We start from the raw sequence: 18,428 nt of genomic DNA on the forward strand, positions 1-18,428 counted from the left end.
GGGCCTCGTAATTATGAAAATCTTGATCTTTTGGCTATTTGACGACTTCAACGACCCATATCTATGAAACGGTTAAAGCTATTTGCTCGTGTTATGCATTAAATTAAATGCCATACTTTTCTTGATATTTCTTGCCGAACAACAAAATACCTAAGTAGTACTGAATTCAAGATAATAAAGTCAATGTCCTGAAAACGCCTTAGGGTGAAAATGGAGTCTATTGTGAAAAAGCCGGTTTTACAGTGTTTTATTTAACTTGTCTGTTTAGATCAAATCTAGTAACTTATTTTCCACACAGTTGTAGTTGACCAATCGAACTAAAACTTTGCACACTTTTCAGACTTGGATGACAATACATGAATATGAAACCAAAACCAATATGGGTCCATTTTTGCTTAGAGCCCCCATATAGCGGTACCACCCGATTTAAAGTATTATAAGGATTTTGTTTAAATTTTTAGGCCGAATTGGCTATAACTTGGCATTTGGGGTCCCCAATGGTACAGAAACTTCCTCACTAAAAATGTTGGACTTAGGTCAAGGTTTTGGTATAGCCTCTATATAACGGTACAACACGATTTCAGGTATTTTAAAGTTTGTTCGGCCTAAATTGGCTATAATTTTGTTACGAGGTTCCCAGTGATCAAAAAAAAAAATAAATGCTAAAAAGTTAAAAATAAAAAATAGTTAAAAAATAAGTTACAGTGCTTTATTTACAAATGCACTTAAAACTAGAAAATAATTTTTAATGATTAAATCTCTCAAATAAAACGCTTGCATTTGAATTAAAAATTAAACGGCAATATTAAACGGCCACCAGCGTTTTATTTGAGAGAATCCATCATTAAAAATAAAGTTCTCGTTTTAAGTGCTTTTATAAATAAAACATTGTAACTTAATTTTTTAAATTATTTTTTATTTCTTCCCATATTATCAATTTTTGGGAATGAAAACAAATGTTTTTTACATTTTGTTCATACTTAAATTTATTTAAGGGACTGACATAATGTGATTTTGGAGACATCTGGGTAAAGATGACTACTTGGTGATGAACTTGACTCCTTGCTCTGCTATGTCGTTCACAACTTTCAAATTGTTTAACATCCTTTACCCTTCCTGGTAATTGATGTTCTGCGGTCAAGTTACATGATCTTTTTCAAGAAATTCGGAGTTAATGCTTAATCTCTTGAACAAGAAGTAAGTATACCCTGTAATTACGCCTGGTAGACTTTTTCTGGAAATTTCGGCAGTTGTTCTTTTGTTATACCCCGGTTACACTTAGCCAGATTAACCCAGTGGGTTTGGATTTCAAATGTCAATTCCATAGCGCAAACGTCAAATAAATCCTGTTGAAGTGGGTTAACCCGGCAAAAAACTCTAGTGTAGCCGTACTATTAGTTTGGTTTTTCCATCTTCTTTTGCTTGCTTTGTTAAGATTTTTGTCGCATTTGGCTCTTTACGGTGGTTTGAACTATCAGATCAGGCTAACAAGTTCAGGACTAAGATACCACAGATGATTTATCATTTTGTTATTTCCTTTATCTGATATTTGTTTCGTATTTCAATAAATCTTTAATGCGGTTTAGGTCTTTTTTTGGACTTAAAAAATATTTCTGAATTTCGTTTTCACTATTTGTTGTATTAAAATCAATCAATTGTCTCTAATCCTTTTCAACCTATTGATTATGTTTACCCAATCATCCAATATTATATCTACATAACCATTATCTTGTTCATTATACGTTTTGTAAAATCAATAACCCACACTCACCCATTTGTAACACTCAGTTGTTGTCGTTTGATACAAAATAAATAAACAAAATAAGAAACGTTCTGGGCGCGTTAAACCGGGCTCAAAAGATGAAAACACAAAGTGCTTATACGACCTCTTGTTCTTGGGAAGACAGCTGGGAACATTCTCGCCTACATCGAACTTGGATTTGTCAATCGCAGACTATTCTTATAGAAATCGCGTGAATATGTTTGGTTGATGTCCGGATGTGCTGCCAAACTTGCAGTCAAAAATCCTTCTAAACAATACTTCTTATAAATCTGTACGCAGGTACAGAAGCTCTCGACTTAACATCTGCTCAAGCTTGTAAGACCCCATTATTCTAGGCATTCGTACACTGCTAAGTCTTGTTTCTCCCTGAGCTACTGTCAGTTTCAGGAACGCCTAGGAGTTGTTCTTTACCTCCATACCAGATGATACCAGAACAGCAACCCGTTCTTTCTGCACTGTTTTGGGAATACCTGGTAATAGTTTTCCATGCCAGTGCATGGGGTATCTTTCTTGAAGTTGTTGCGAGTATTTTTCACTGTTTATTCTCCGGAATAAACGGATAAAGCTTCTAAAGATCATATATTTGTTGGGGTCCTCTCCGAGAGCTTCTACTGTAGATAAAATGATTCGACTAACGTTCCTATAGAACACTTTACAGGGATCCAGCAGCAATGACAATTTCATGGATAGGAGTTTTTGTTGAAGCTGCGCTTGATTATTTTCGGGACAGATGGTTCTTCAGATTCTACGAAGCGTTTAGCATCAAAAGAAGACCTAGACCTCATTGAAAATCTATTGAAATACGAAAACATAGAACAGAAAAAGGAATAAAAAAATGATAAATCACCTGTGGTATCTTAGTCCTGAACTTGTTGGCTTGGCATTGTTTGATCCGACAGTGCAAAACACCGTAAAGAGTCAAATGGCGACAAAAATTTTAACAAAGCGAAGATGGAAACTTCTCCGGAAATATTCGACCCAAACTTACAAAAGAACAACTGTTCGAAATTCATAAAATAGTCACATTAACTCCGAGTCGAGCTCACCGCAGATTACAACCAATTAAATACAAAGGACGAACAAACTAAAACAATGCGTTCTCCATGTTGTCGGCTATACCCAGTTAGGCTCCATTTTAGCCCTACGTACGCCAGTCACGTTAATCGGGACACTGGATTTCTATCTCGAATTCAGTAATACTTACGCAGTTTGTTTTTGAATATAAAATAAACAGAATGGCCTTTAATTTAATGCATAATACGTTCCACAGATATGGGTCGCCGAGAGAGACGACATTTTCATAACTTCGAGGCTCCAGTAGCACGTGTTAACTTAATCCAATGATGCTCAATTGGCAATTTAATCTTAAATCTATCTAAAATCTAATCTAAGAAAACAGTTTAGGCGGCACCCCCGCCTAAAAAAATCGGACGTCGATTTCTTCTCTTTGAGTTAAAACCAGCCTAAAGCTACAAATTAAGACAAAGAACATATTGAATTTACATAAAATTATTGATATTTTATCAAATTTTATATTTTTGTGTAGTTTAACAACAAAAAATAGTATTACAATACCATATACCCTACACCACACCGTCGTAAGAGGTATCAATAACATAATAATTTGCTAAAAATCGACGTTAAATGTCCAACAGTCTTAATTTAGACACTTTAAAGTTTTTTTGATGATATTTTCCAACTTTAATTGTAAATTTTTCGACTTTTATGACGATTTTCGCCCAAAAACTGTTTGCATATTTTTTGCATATTCTGCATATTTTTTGCATATTCTGCATATTTTTTGCATATTTTGCATATTTTTTGCATATTTTGCATATTTTTTTGCATATTTTGCATATTTTTTTGCATATTTTGCATATTTTTTGCATATTTTTTGCATATTTTTGATATGACCCCAAATATCGAAAAATTGACCCTCAAAACGCCTAGATCCAAAATTTGAGTGCAATCGGATGAGAAATAAAAAACATGCAAAAATCCCATGTCTAATCATATGGTTGTAGCTCTCTTTTATTTGCTTTTCCATAACTTCTTTAACAAAATAACTGTTTATACCCAAACATTAATCGTCGGCTTGAAATATAGAGTGACCAAATAAACAATATCCATGAGAAGTTTTGCTCCCAAGCCCCAACGAGTGTGTTTGCAAAACAAGACAAACCTTCTCCAGCCGGCAATTGATGTTTGGGTATAAAAAGGTTTTTTTTTTTGAAAAATGTATTGAAAAATAACCTCAGTGGAGAATGTCCACAGACAGGAAACAAGGGAACTGTTGAGATCCAGTGAACAATATCATTTTTTTTTCATTAATAAATTCGTTGTTTTAAAAAGTTAAAACAATAACAATGGGATTAAGCCAGCCAACGTCACCAATGTTCTGAGCGAAAATTAATAACAAACTATAGCCCTTCATTGGGTTCGTACTCGTTATCCCTATATTCTCAAAAACAAGGGTTTAGACAATAAAAAATCTTCTAAGTGCTAAAAAAAGATGTTGCACACACATACATATAATACGAACAATACCAATAATTATAACTGATATATAATTTTATTATTTGTAATAAAAGATATATTTTTACTGCTAGAGAAGACATCAACTGATCCTACTATGTCACCTGATTATTGGATCATGGGGAACATAATAATGCAGGACTTCGTAGTGTATATTTTGTGGACGTGGGGCAACGAGGAACTCGGAATTTGCAAAACTTTTGTTATTTCAAAACCAAAGATGATTTAAATAATGTTCAATATAACTAACATGAATTGTATTTTATATGTACTACAGTTGTTTAGATAGAATTGTTTATTTCTCTGAACTATGATCACCGAACGAAGGATTCAATCAGCCAAACTAGTGCTTATCTTCATTCAAAATAATAATGTTTGTTTGTTGTTTTTGGTAGAAATCGTATGCGAGATTTCACAGAAACGTATGAAGTTGTAACTGAACGATTCACACCGATGGGCGATACTGATCCGATCGATTGAACTAGATATTTAACTATAAATTAGTTCATTCAAAGGAGCTGAGATATCTTTCAAATAAACTATAATGTAGAAATCTGTTATATATGTACGATATGAAAATATTTAAACTTTCCTTTCTTTTGGTGCATTATATTCAGAACTTATCAAAGTTTTAACTATAGTACAATTTAAATAAAATTTAAAGCATTGTGTCCCATTGTTTTGTCCCTTGTAGACTCAGGGTTAGAACATATTATTTACACATTTTCAGTTGGCCTTTTACTAACCCCGACAAATCCCGCATTTGCTCGGGACCCACTTGTTGCCTTTTTATTAATGGCTTCGTTTACAGGACGAATGACCCGTTCCAAAAGTAATACTCGTTCCAGTGATTCACGCGTTAGTGATGTTTCAAATTGCTCACGCTTGCTTGAGCACAGTCACACAGCCAATACACACCATCATATCGCGCACCCACATTCGAATTCCTCAAATATACCAATAGCTGCTGGTAATGCCACGCCGCACACCAGTGGCGTACACAGTGCCAGTGTGTCCCCTCACTCGTCAAATGCAATATCGCCGACACCTACACCAACACTGACCACCACTATAGCCTATTCCAGTCAAACTCTGAAGGCTGGTACTGCCAGTAGCACGAACATAAAGCCACCGCCGCCAATGGTCAACATGAAAGTGAATAAATTTTAAAGGCCATTTCAATTACCGTTAACAAAGCATAGTGATTGGTTAGACGAGACAACACCACGAACAAACAAAAATCAACACGTTGCGATGTCTGTGATACGAGGTATGGTGTTCCTTTTCCATTTTCTTCAACAACTCCACTAAGTAATTTCTTACCCTCTCTCCCTCTTCAAAGTCTATCGCTATCTACTGCTGCGACAATCGTAGAAACTAGAGTGTCCCAGTAGCCTTTCCATGAATTGTAGCTAGTTGAATCTGGAAACAATATAGTCGTATTCAAGTTATTGTAGTGGTTGTTAAACTGTGTCCTTACAAACACATATAAACTTTTTTCCAAGTGATACACCACACCACACAACACTGCATTTTATTTCCGCTATAACCACCATCATCTAAGAATCACCATTGAACCAATATCATCTGTAACTCGATCACTTCTTAATTGTATTACATGTATTTCTAATGACTGTGTACTACAAATACACATACATACATATCAATTGGGATGCTTTGCAAAATAAACTCCCGATACAACGAAATTCACACAAAATACTTACACCTACACACGTTCGATCGAATTGGTCCGCGATATTAATGTGATCGCAAATAGAGCATGTTTAGTACTGTTACTTTGGGTGAGTAAGACACAACATATTTCATCAGTATGTGCGAAGGTACACTCAAATACAGAACATATTCTCTGCTTTGGGGTGTTAACTATTATTTGCATGAGGAAACACGGAAGATCAAAAGATATATATTAAAGTGACAAAAAACTATTTATTTTTTGAAACTCCTACCTCTATTTTTCCATTTGATTCAAAAACCTTATATATGAAATTTTATGGCGACGAAAATACCTTTGGTTTCTTTGGGTCACTTCGTTTTTTGATTTTATAACGGCAAATGTAGTGAAAAACGGGGTTTCTTGGATTTTCAACTTAAAACGGACATACGTTCTTTTTTCCACAACGGATTTTTACGGCTTATTTTCTATTTAAAAGGTAAAAATCATGCCTTTCGAACAAGCCATAATTTTTAAATATCGGGTAACAAATGGTTATGTTATATTGATTTAAGTGTGACAAATGCGTTTTTGTTACACTTAAGTCACTATATCTTAACCATTATGGCTTGTTCGAAAGACATGATTTTTACCTTTTAAATAAAAAATAAGCCGTAAAAGTCCGTTGTGGAAAAAAGAACTTATGTCCGTTTTAAGTTGAAAATCCAAGAAACCCTGTTTTTCACTACATTTACCGTTATTAAATCAAAAAACGAAGTGACCCAAGGAAACCAAAGGTATTTTCGTCTTGCATGGACTCCCACAAAACTGAATATATGCACCATGCATAGCACAGTGTTATAATCAGATAATATTTAGCTGGTGAAGTTGACCAAAACTTTTGTGTGAACATTAGTAAAATGTTTAGTATAATGACAATATCTTTATTGCTGGAAGGAACTTATGACCTTGCCAATTATGCTGATGTGCGTGAACAGATAACAAACTTACATCCTAGCATATACAGGGATCCCATAGTTTTATTTGAGCGTAGTGTAACCATAATCACACTAAAGGTCGCAGTTATATTTTAATACTGACAACTACGAATTTTGCCCAAGGAAAATGCCAATACTTTTGAAAAATGATCGGATAGGATTTAGCGTGTGAAATTGACCATTGTGGGTAAAATATCCAAATTTAATTTTTGGTCCAAATTTTAAATTCCGGGGCCGCATTCCAACAAATTACGAACACCATGAGAACCAACTCTTGACCACTCCTTTGATGCAATTTATTTTCAATAATAAATTATGCAAAAATATCACTTAATTATATCAATAATATAACGTGTCGCATTCATATAAAATAAATTCGTGGAAAACAGTGTCCAGGAAGTGGTGTAGGGAATCACATGGCCGGCCTCGTCCAACTATAGCTTTCTCTTACTTGTTTTTTTTAATTGCATCGACCAACCGGAATTATCACAGCGAACGAAAACTAATACTACCATTTTACCGAACAACATAGTTCTAGAATTTATAGAATTGTTTATATAAATTATGCCCGTAATTTCTAGCCCTAGGTAACCGAAAAGGTAGCTACCTATTAGTTATCTTTACCTACGCCTTTGGTAATTTCTACGTGCCATTTGCCGAGACGTGTAAATTTTGAAAACATGTGGTAACATTGGTGATTTTCATTCATGATTTCGTAAAAACATTGCCGCATATAAGTGTTTTACAATTGTTAACACATTGGCAACGGGTTGATCGGCAAAATCCATGGTGTAAGTAACACGGCCGTTTTCGACCCGGTAACGTTACCTACGCATTGGAATTATGGAATTTTGTTTACACGACGGATATCTATGAACTCATAGATAACTACGCGTAGAGATTACGGGCATAAATATGGTTTCATTAGGTTTAGATCACGACCATCACCGATAATTGAGGTGCAACAGTATTTATATATTTGGTTAACTGTTTGTTATAAACCCGCTGGTACCAGTACATGCCCAATTTCCTTCTTGGGGGAAGCCCAATATATGTCATCCCGTAAAAAGCCCTTCCCGTACAAAAATCAATTACAGAGTTTTTTAAACACAGATGACAATAGCATTCCGAGCAAAATTCAAAATGTTGCTTTCACATCTACATATCGTCACCATAAATGCCGGAAGACGTAACCCACAAAAATAAAACTTTACAGGAGAAGCAAAAAACGTTATAAAATTAAAAACTGTTTTATGGAATATTAATCTTATGAAGGCGAGTATATGGGATATTATCGATCATATACGAAGGGGAATTAGTAGTGAAACCAAAATCGCTAAAGTGCTTAGTTTTGAGATCCTCCATTACTACAAAATTGGCAATATTATCCCATTTTCCGAAATGCCATTTCATGAATACCATCGTTGCTTTTGAACGTAGAAGCTTGAAATTTTGCCAGAGCATGTATTTTAGCTTTATGTATCAGATTCCACCAAAAAACGAATTTCGATTTTCATGTCGGTTACGTCTTCCGGCATTTATGGTGACGATATGTATGTATTCATATTCCTACAGAAAAAAATCTCAATTATAAATATGTATACAACAATCTTTTGATCATATTTTGAATTTATACCGTAGGTAGAATCAGTATATTATAATGTCCCAAAAGTCAACAATTGTGATCACAATTAAAATCAAATGTCGATTTTTCGCTTTTGAACATTTCCCAAACACACAATACACAAACAACATTGAAGAAAACAAAGCAAATCCAATAGTTCATTGAGAAACATTTATTTTGTTTATTTTAACGATCATTTCTGTTAGTAATTGTTGAAGAATTGAAAAACTGTTTATTTTGTTCTCAAGGGGCTTACCTAAATAATTGCGTGTGTTTCAAGTCTTGTTACCCAACTTGTCAACATTGACAATCCGTATTTTATATTTTATTATGTGATTTTTTTTTATTTTTATAATTTGAAAACAAAAAAACAATTATGAAAATGTAAACTATTTCGAAAGCGAATTGCATTTAGATATGTATATTGGCCAGTTTTATAAATGTATGATTTGTTTTAATGGACCTTGCGGGTTTGGATTAACAAGACTTTAAAACAGGCCACACATTAACGTATTTTTGTACGCACGCAATTTAGATAATGCCTAAAACGTAATTTATTAATTCAATATTTGTTATTATTTTATAATGAAACTCTGGTCCGGCTAACGATTTAAGTTCTACTCACTTTATCCGTAACTATCTTTCAAAACTACCTTGCGATTACAGCTAAATGTGTATGTCTGTCGTGCACACACCGTTTAATTTGCTACTTACAAAACATATTTTAATTTTTCTTTTCATTTTTTGTTACATACACTTCCATCCTGTTCTGCACAATTCCATGTACATAAATATGTAGTTAATATATGTATATAATGTATTGTTTAACAATGTTTAGGTTTGTGTTCTGTTAACACGGATAATGCTTTAAATGTTTGCTAGTTGCTGTAGTGACTACTTATAGAAATTGCGTTCTGGAAACAAATGTTTTTCCCAAAATCCAAAAAGTATATGTATGTGTATTTATTTGCAGGTTCACGTTCGAATTCCCATGGCAGTAATGCTTCGGCCACTTCTTTGAGGTCTACGCGTAGCAACTCTGTTTCGCCGGCCATAAATAACGCACATCATGAGAGGAAAGGTACCACTTACCACCCACATCTACCACACCATTCACAGCATCTTTCAACACCGGATGCAGCTCATCAGCAGCAGCATCAACCGTTGGTCCAACAAACCAACATCACAGCAAATCCAGTTGCTGAGAGTGTGACCGTGGACATTATTGAACCTGAGAAGTAAATACAGTGCTACCTACCGCTGATAGAAGAAAAATAACACCCCCCCACACACACACACATTCAGATATGAAAGCATATAGGTTATTAACCACACAACAACAAAAAAACATACATACAAACGTATTATACATACAACCAATGGAATATGCTTTAAACTTAGCAATTAATTACAACCACAAAACAACAAATATTATATTTCTATTTTTGAAAATACAAGACGACATTCCAAGATATATGCACACCTTTTAAATGATAGATGACGATACATAAGAGGTGCAAACGAGCCCTCCCTGCTAGTAAGCGAGAGTTCAGTGCCGAGTTTAAACTTTAGCTATTCGTAGAACAAAAAAAAAAACAAAAAATATTTTTTTTAAATTTTAATTCAAGCATCTTTTTAAAACAAAAAACATTTTAAACAAACACAACAACAAAATATTGCCTTTAATACACCAAACAAAAAGCTGATTTAAAAAAATATATGAAAAAAACCTTGCATAACAAATTCATTATAAGAACAACAACAACAACAAAAAGATTATAACGAAAACATGAGAGTTAATTTCGATTTATTTAGTATTTAAAGCAAAGATTTTGTGACACACAAATACATATGCATTCACAGATTACAATCAGATCTTTCTTTTGTAAGTCGAAACTTGGAGAAACCTTGTCAAGGAGCTTGAACACCTACCACGGAAAATCCTTTAAACATAAGGAACAAATCGTAAAGACAAACATTTGGGGGTTGTAAAATGAATGTTGCATTTTATTTATTAGCCCTAATTTAATCATAGTTTAGTAGCATTTTTACAATCATAAAAACAACAACAACATCGACATAATACGCTTAATAAATCATTACACTTATCCGATCATTCACCTCTCACCCTCTTCATGCACTACAAACATTTTGGTTTGTTTCTTTATACAAGTTAGTAATGTAACCATAAAAGGAGACACAAACTTCGGGACCATATTTTCGAATCAAAATATGCGTTTCATAGGATTTTATCACGATTTTTTTTTTCATTAAATTCTTCAGTTATTCTTTTGAAGCAAACGAAAATAAAAAAAATAACAAATCTCTATACGCAATCATTATTTGATAAATACTTATATTTATAAGGCTCGGACTATTAAAAAGCGCCCAAAAGCTCTGAAAACACTTTAACAGAATAATAATCAATATTTACATTAATCCCTCTATATTATACATGATCTCTATACATTATAATATACTAATTATATATACATAAATCTATATACACATATATACATACTTATATATAAAGAAACTATTTTTAAATTAGCCATTTAATTAAAACAAAAATTAAAAAAAAAGAAACAAAAATGCCGCCATACATTTACCCGCAAAATTAAAAAAAAAATCAAATTTATTTTTTACACATCAGAACGGTATAACATTAGGGAATTCAATAATAAAAGTCATTACACATACACCAACCTACTATATACTTATACTTTTTCATACATTTGTAGATTTAATTAAAAAAAATAATACATTATTAACTCCGATCACATGGTGGGACTAAGTAAATACATACATACATATAACTAAACTGTGAAAATATCGCCTCTTTCATTATAAGCCACATGTCCTGGTTATTCTCTAATACTTACGGAAAAGTGTCTGCAGCAGGAAAATTATTCGTAGCAAAAGCTATTGTGCATTTCAAAAAGAGAAAAATTTAAATGTTTGTAGAGAAAAACCACAACATTATCGCATCTGAAAATTCGTATCTTTTTCTACATTAATTCTTTGAAGTTGTTTTTTTTTTTTCTCAGATATTTGTAGTCAGCACAGATGTGTAAAAACTACAATTGCCAGTCGTCAATCTATTTAACAACAAATCAAATTAATAAATATACGGGGAAGATATTTATTGGTTGTTTAGATTTTCGAAATACTTGAATTACTTTGCGTGGCTCTGTACTGTGATTTAATTCCGTCATTATTAGAGATAACATGGACATATTTTAGAATAAACCCCTTATACAACTTTGTGATTTTGTTAAAATTCAACGAATTTTTAGACGCTTTTGCTATTGTTTTTTATAAAAACGCAATTGGTTTTGAAGTTTGGGGAAGAATTTCAAAACTATTACGTTTTCAACAACAATGTCATAGAACAAATCTTTTTTTACATACATACACACAAATGTAGTATAGATAATAACAAGAACAATTACAAATATTTACTAGCTTAATTTTAATAAAATTCGAGAAACAAATACCTTCGTATTTAGGAAGCGTTTAGAAACCCCAATTACAAATATAATTCAATTTTAGACATTAGTGTAATTTCAATTAATGAACTCAACAACAAATATGAACACATTAATAGTAGAGATGACGATGCTCTGGAAGACAAGGGGATATGGCAACATTATTCCTTCCATAATCCTGGCAAATGTTACAAAACACGTTTTTCTACAAACATTGATTTCAATATACATACATACATACCTATATGCACGCCTTGTCCAACTCCATACAACTGGAGTGGCATCTTCCAAAAAAACAGCAGAATTAATTTCCACTTCACAAATTCGCAGAATTTACTAAAGTCTTCTATTGAACCTTCAAATAAAACATCACAATCACAACAACAACAACAACAACAAAAGCCTTATGCTTGGCATTGAAAGTGCCCACTCTAAAATATATCATAATATTCTTTCGTAATGGTAAAACTCACCACATACATACATAATTACTAAAATGCATATGTCAGTCACCCTTTCGTATTTAACGTTTCGTTTCTTACAAAAACAACAACAACCGTGCATAGACAGACAAAAACCGAATCTAGAATCAACAAACTAGCAATATTAAAATGAAAACAAGTAAATATATAAACAACAAAAATATTATTATTACTAATATTATTATAATTAGAACAGCAATTTGTTTGTGAGAAATATTAAATGACGCCATTTATATTTAAAACGTAAACTGCAAAACTAAGAAAATTAATAACTAAGAACTCATTTTATTATAATAAACTAAATACTCTACCATACCTTACAAAAACCAAACCGAGTCTTTTATTTCTTTATAATCGAAGATCAAATGTAAGTGCAAAATGGTCACAGAAACAAACCAAAACAAATATTTCTGGTTTAACCTCGAAGGGAAAAAATCTATGTCGGATTCTTTTATGCGTTACCCCTCCTAAAGTGTTTTGTTTTGTTTAGTTTTTTTTTATGATTGATAAAGTTTGAGCACAATCGAAATATGTTAACACGTATCATTGGCCCCATACAGTAATGTGTATGGGGCCATAAGTGAATTTTCACGAAATTGCTCTAAAGGCCACATTTATTGTCCAAACGAAGAGAAAACGTTACCAGTTCATTTCTGTGCTAAACAAGTAATCCTACAAAAGAATTGTGAAAAGACTGGATTTTAATATAAGGCTATATTATAGGGCCCCAACTGACCATCTTATATTGGAGCATTATCAAAATCTTCCCGATTTTAATAAATTTTTGTAAGATTACTTGTTTAGCCACAGCAATGAACTGGTAACATTTTCTCTGGCCTTTAGAGTCATTGCTATCTCGTTTCCTTATTACAATTGGTGACATAAATACCTGGATCGAACACACAACCACCATTAACTCGAAGTTTAATTTTTGAACAGATACATTTTGGACCGAAGTTTTGCATGTACATAATTTAATTTTTTCAAGTTGTTAAAAAGTTACTGTTAGTTACTTAAGGTAAAAATTGTTCGACTGCTAATCCAGGCCAGTTTTTTCCGATAAAAATTGCAGTAAAAGGAGTTCTTAATATGGGATCCCTATCTCGCTCCATTTATGCTGAAAAAAGGAAAACTATACAAATAAAAAACTATGGGGTCGATTATGGATAGCAACCCAACTCCAGTTGCGTTGCCTGTAGCAAATTTAATGATAAAAAATCCAATTTCTACATTGAAATTCATACTTTTTTACAATTAAATTAGTAGCTAAAGGTTCAACACACTGATATTGTATGTATTTTTCAAACATTTCTGTCGTTTCACTTATTTTAATTGTATGATTTTCTCTTCTGGCAACGCAACTACAGTTGAGTTGCTATCCATAATCGACCCCTATAGCTACATTTAAACTTTGTTCTGTCATCAAATGTTATTAACTGAATTATTAATTTTTTTTTAATTTGTGCCCCTCTTTATAGCAAAAAGTACCCAGCAAAAAGATGCAGTTAAATCATATGTTCAAGCGATTTGGATTGATCAGTTTTCCCATAGAACAAAATGGAATATGAAACCAATTCGAAGTCGGAAAATGTACATGCATCACACCTGCGGTCGTTTTTGACTCGTTTTGCCCTCGAAATCACACAATTTATAAAAATTGCTTGCTAAAGGGGTTCTATCACCATTTGAGATTTTGACTTCTCATAAGTTACCGTAAAAATGTTCCCAACTTTGGTTTGTATTTTTTTATTTTATATCAACATTTTAGAAATTGATGCACCCTTTTAGTCTGAATGATGTCGTGGCTCGTAGATATCTACAAACTGGCTTGCTTGTAGGTATCTCTAAGCAACTACAGTATAGTCTCGATAATCCGGACACCACATATTTCGGAGAAGTCCGGATTACCGAGTAGTCACAAAAACACATTAATTTTATGTTAAAATCATTAATATCGGACGTTTACTAGATAACAACCTGACATCTTAAGTAAACGAATTCATATTAAGCAAATATCACGGATTGCGAATATTTTAAGCAGCTTTCCTGGCTACCAAATTTACTTTTTAATTTTACTAACCCAGCGTAATTTAGGTGATATTTCCCATACACAGGTAAACTAAAATTTCTCTATAATTGGTGTATACTTTTCCATAGTTTTTTTCAAGGATATAAACTTTATAGCCCATGTACACGTAATGATTTTCAGTCTTCATGGGACAAGAGCCTTTTACGACTTGAGATATAACGTCAAAATTTAAATGCACTCATCCCATTATGGTGAATATATGTTAGGCATTTCTATGAACATCAGCAACTGACTTTATCTCGTCGTCGAAACCCGAAAAAGGCTAATATATATGTTACAATCTTTGAATAAGACAATGGAATTTAAATCTATTGGTGGTATTATTACAAGAACACCACACAACGATCCGTAGTTGCCTGTGATTTTGTACATCAAAGATTGAAAATAAAAGGAATCCATACATTTTTTAAGTAACACTGTGCATTTTTGTTTGGTGGAAAATTGCATTTGGAAATGAAAGCCCTTGATAAGTATGCTAAGAACCCAAAAGGACATTTTCGCCATAGGTCAAGTTTTCCATAATACTTAAGAAAATGCTCAATATCTCTGTTTGGCGTTGTTGTGGCTTCGTTTTGAGATGTCTTGTCTTCAGTTAAATCGATTGTCGAATCTTTTTGTAGAACATATCATTCTTCTATCCCAATGCTTCTCATGTCCTTTTCGTCCTTTATTTCCAGCATCCAAATATTCTGCAAAAATTTTGCTCAGCAGATTTTAGGTACGGTTCTCTTTGACAACTAATCGATTTTGTTCCGTTTTCATTGTCATTTTTATACCCTCAGCATTTATGCTAACGAGGGTATATACACTTTCATACGGGCAAAATGTGCCTCATCGAAATAATGGTTTTAGACCCCAAGTATGTTTGGACGAAATGTGTTTCAGACTATTTGGTCCAAACTTTGGATCTCCTAATATTTTGTCAAAATTTAGTTTAACTTCTAAAATGGCCCATATCGGTCCTCCCTAAGGGTACCTCCCCCACAAAAGTTCAACATTTGTGTTTTAGTGCAGTTAATTTCTGATTTTTGGCGGCAAGTTGAAATGTCCCAAAAGGGCCACAAAATTCTGAAGAGACCTTAAATACATTCGATCTGTCCGTAGGCCAAAGTTTCACTTCACATTGGCTGAGGGTATATATCTGTCGGCAAAGCCGACTGAAACTTTTTTACTTGTTGACATTTATTCGGATCAGAATTAAACTATGTCTTGTTTTAAAATAATAATTGTATCATTTATTGAAATTTCTCATTTTTTTGGTTACTGAAAACCCCGGTAAAATTAAATTGCTTATAATTTCGGTAATTAATGATATTTTTCAGTAAGTTAGCGACCAAAAAAGTGGTCGTTTTATGAATGAATGTCAAACGATAAAAGTATTTATTATTACGAAAAAGAAGATTAAGTACAAGCTTTCAGAAATTGCATAACATTGGAAACACAGTGCGTATGATTGTTAATAATAAGACGTATTATTGTAACAATCATACGAACTGGGGTTTCAAAGTTAAAAAATACATACATATGTACAAAATTTTTCTCACCGGGTTCTTCGGAATTCATTCCAAATTTTATGTGTCCATTCGTATGTTTACATGGTAACCAATAATTTTCTTGATGATTTATAGTGAAATTTGGGGTAGAAGATTTCTTCCATTGACATTATACAGCTTCACTGATTTTTTATGCAACAAACACCGAAAATATTGCTGATTTTATTAGGAGGAGGATTTGATTGAATTAAATGAATGCCATATTTTTTTCTTTACGCCATAAGTTGGGTATTTTGGCATACTTTGACAAAATCGTCCAATTTTATGAATGAATGTCAAATGATAAAAGCATTTACTATTACGAAAAAGAAGATTAACCCCCTGTTTTTGTAAAAAAATTTATTGTTCCCACACGAACTGTCAAATTTTGTAAATCGATTTACTCGCATTAGCGCAAATGTGAAACGTTGATTTTTGAATGAGGAATTCTTACCTATATATAGAACGTATCTACGAAGAATTAGGTCCAAATTATTACGAATATAGACGAACGAACAAAAAATAGTTACAAAACAGGGGGTAAGTACAAACTTTCAGAAATTGCATAACATTGAAAACATAGTGCGTATGATTGTTATTAATAAGAAATATTATTCTAACAATCATACGAACTGGGGGTTTCAAAGTTAGGGCGAAACCTATAGCTCTGCGTGTTGCGTGTGCGTTCAAAAATACAAAAACAAAATACATGTATTTGTTGTTGTTTTCAATTTGAAATACATGTATTTTGTTTTTGTATTTTTGAACGCACACGCAACACGCAGAGCTATAGGTTTCGCCCTAAAGGGCTTACCTCTACTTGTCACTTTCAAAAACCGTAAAAATATTATTGGCTTATTTTTTATAGAGTATGAATCAACAAATTCCAACTCGATCGAAGCAAAATTGCCTGAGATATGAGCAATGGAAGGGAACAATTTGTATGTAGCGTGTAAACTTTAAACGCCTGTTTCTCGAAATGGCGTTTTTGCAGTCGGTGCCAACGATAGCTCTAAAACGAATCGACCGATCTTCATATGGTTTGGTGAGCTTATTATATACATAAAAAGCTTGTCTTTAAGCGAGACAGTTTTTTTATTTTTTTTGATATTTATGATAGTCAATGTTTTTCGTTTAAATGTAAATTTTGACTTTTACATCTCACAATTTTTTTAAATCGATTTTTTTAATCCTTTTTCGCTTAAAGACAATATTATTATGTTCATAAAATGCCCACAAAAATAAACGAAGATCGGCATATCCGCTTTCAAGTTATCATTGGCACCATAAAATGCTTTTACAAAAAAAGGGTCAACAACAAAAATTCCAGAAGTAGTTTAAGATGTGCTCTTTCAGGTAGAAAAAAGATCTTCTTAGATCTACCTGCACAACTAGGGGTATCCCCTTAAGAAATACACACATATGTACAACATTTTTCTCACCGAGTTCTTCTGAAAAAAATACATGCGGTCGGAATGCATTCCAAATTTTATAATTGGGTAAATCTTTGCTCTGTTCCAGAACCTTCAAGAAGCTACAATTTGTCCAAAAAAATAGTAAAAATTAGTAGATTCTTGCAATTCTGGAACAGACCACTTATCTGCAAAACAGAAAGTGTGTATCTAAAATAGATTAATTAGAATGAAAGTCTTATAAATTATCCTCGGGTGTTCAATACAATGGCACCGGCCGATTTTCGGTCCTTTGAAGGATTTGCTGAATGGCTTTTCAGCCATTCTGGTTTTAAAAAATGGGTGCCACCGTGGCGCAATGGTAAGCACGGCCGTCTTGCATTCTGTATGCAACAGCGGTAAAATAGCCCACAGTTTAATGTAGGTAACATTTCCCGGGTATTCTCGCCATATAAAACTTCTCCATAAGTGGTGGTTCTTCATAAGATACGCCGTTCGGACTCGGCAATAAAAATAGGTCCCATATCATTGAGCCAATATGAATCGGCGTTTAGTCATTGATTTGAGAGAAGTCTCTCGTGTTCCTTCAGGTGAACACATAACTTCTAAATAATAGTTAGAATTATTGAGATTTTGCTGTATTCAAAAATGTTATGGCATTTATGTAGTTCCAGCAAATTCGCCAAATTATATTGAAATCATGGTGGTGTAGGGTGTTATACTGTGTAATTCTAATTGTTTTTCGAGATATTGTCATTTTGTCCAATAGACATTTAATTTCATGCATTTCTAATCCACACAATACTGAACTTG

General features: G+C 33.0%; 1 protein-coding gene across 17 annotated transcripts in view; it reads left to right on the forward strand.

Moving 5' to 3' along the window:
• The window catches only part of jus (EB domain-containing julius seizure protein), a 58,276-nt gene extending 47,963 nt beyond the window's left edge, over nt 1-10,313 (forward strand). For 9 of the 17 annotated variants that reach the window (XM_073963013.1, XM_073963011.1, XM_073963006.1 and 6 more), the window contains one exon: nt 9,586-10,313. In XM_073963013.1, coding sequence (XP_073819114.1) covers nt 9,586-9,854 — 269 coding nt within the window. In that variant the 3' untranslated portion in view covers nt 9,855-10,313. Of the gene's footprint in view, nt 1-5,129; nt 5,589-9,585 lie in introns of all 17 variants that reach the window. The other 8 variants (XR_012409295.1, XR_012409299.1, XR_012409298.1 and 5 more) reach the window with 1 other exon arrangement.
• Nucleotides 10,314-18,428: the final 8,115 nt, after the last annotated feature.

This window comes from Musca autumnalis, unplaced genomic scaffold (assembly GCF_047663935.1).
Source record: "Musca autumnalis isolate F117 unplaced genomic scaffold, ASM4766393v1 scaffold_1, whole genome shotgun sequence".
NCBI lineage: Eukaryota > Metazoa > Arthropoda > Insecta > Diptera > Muscidae > Musca > Musca autumnalis.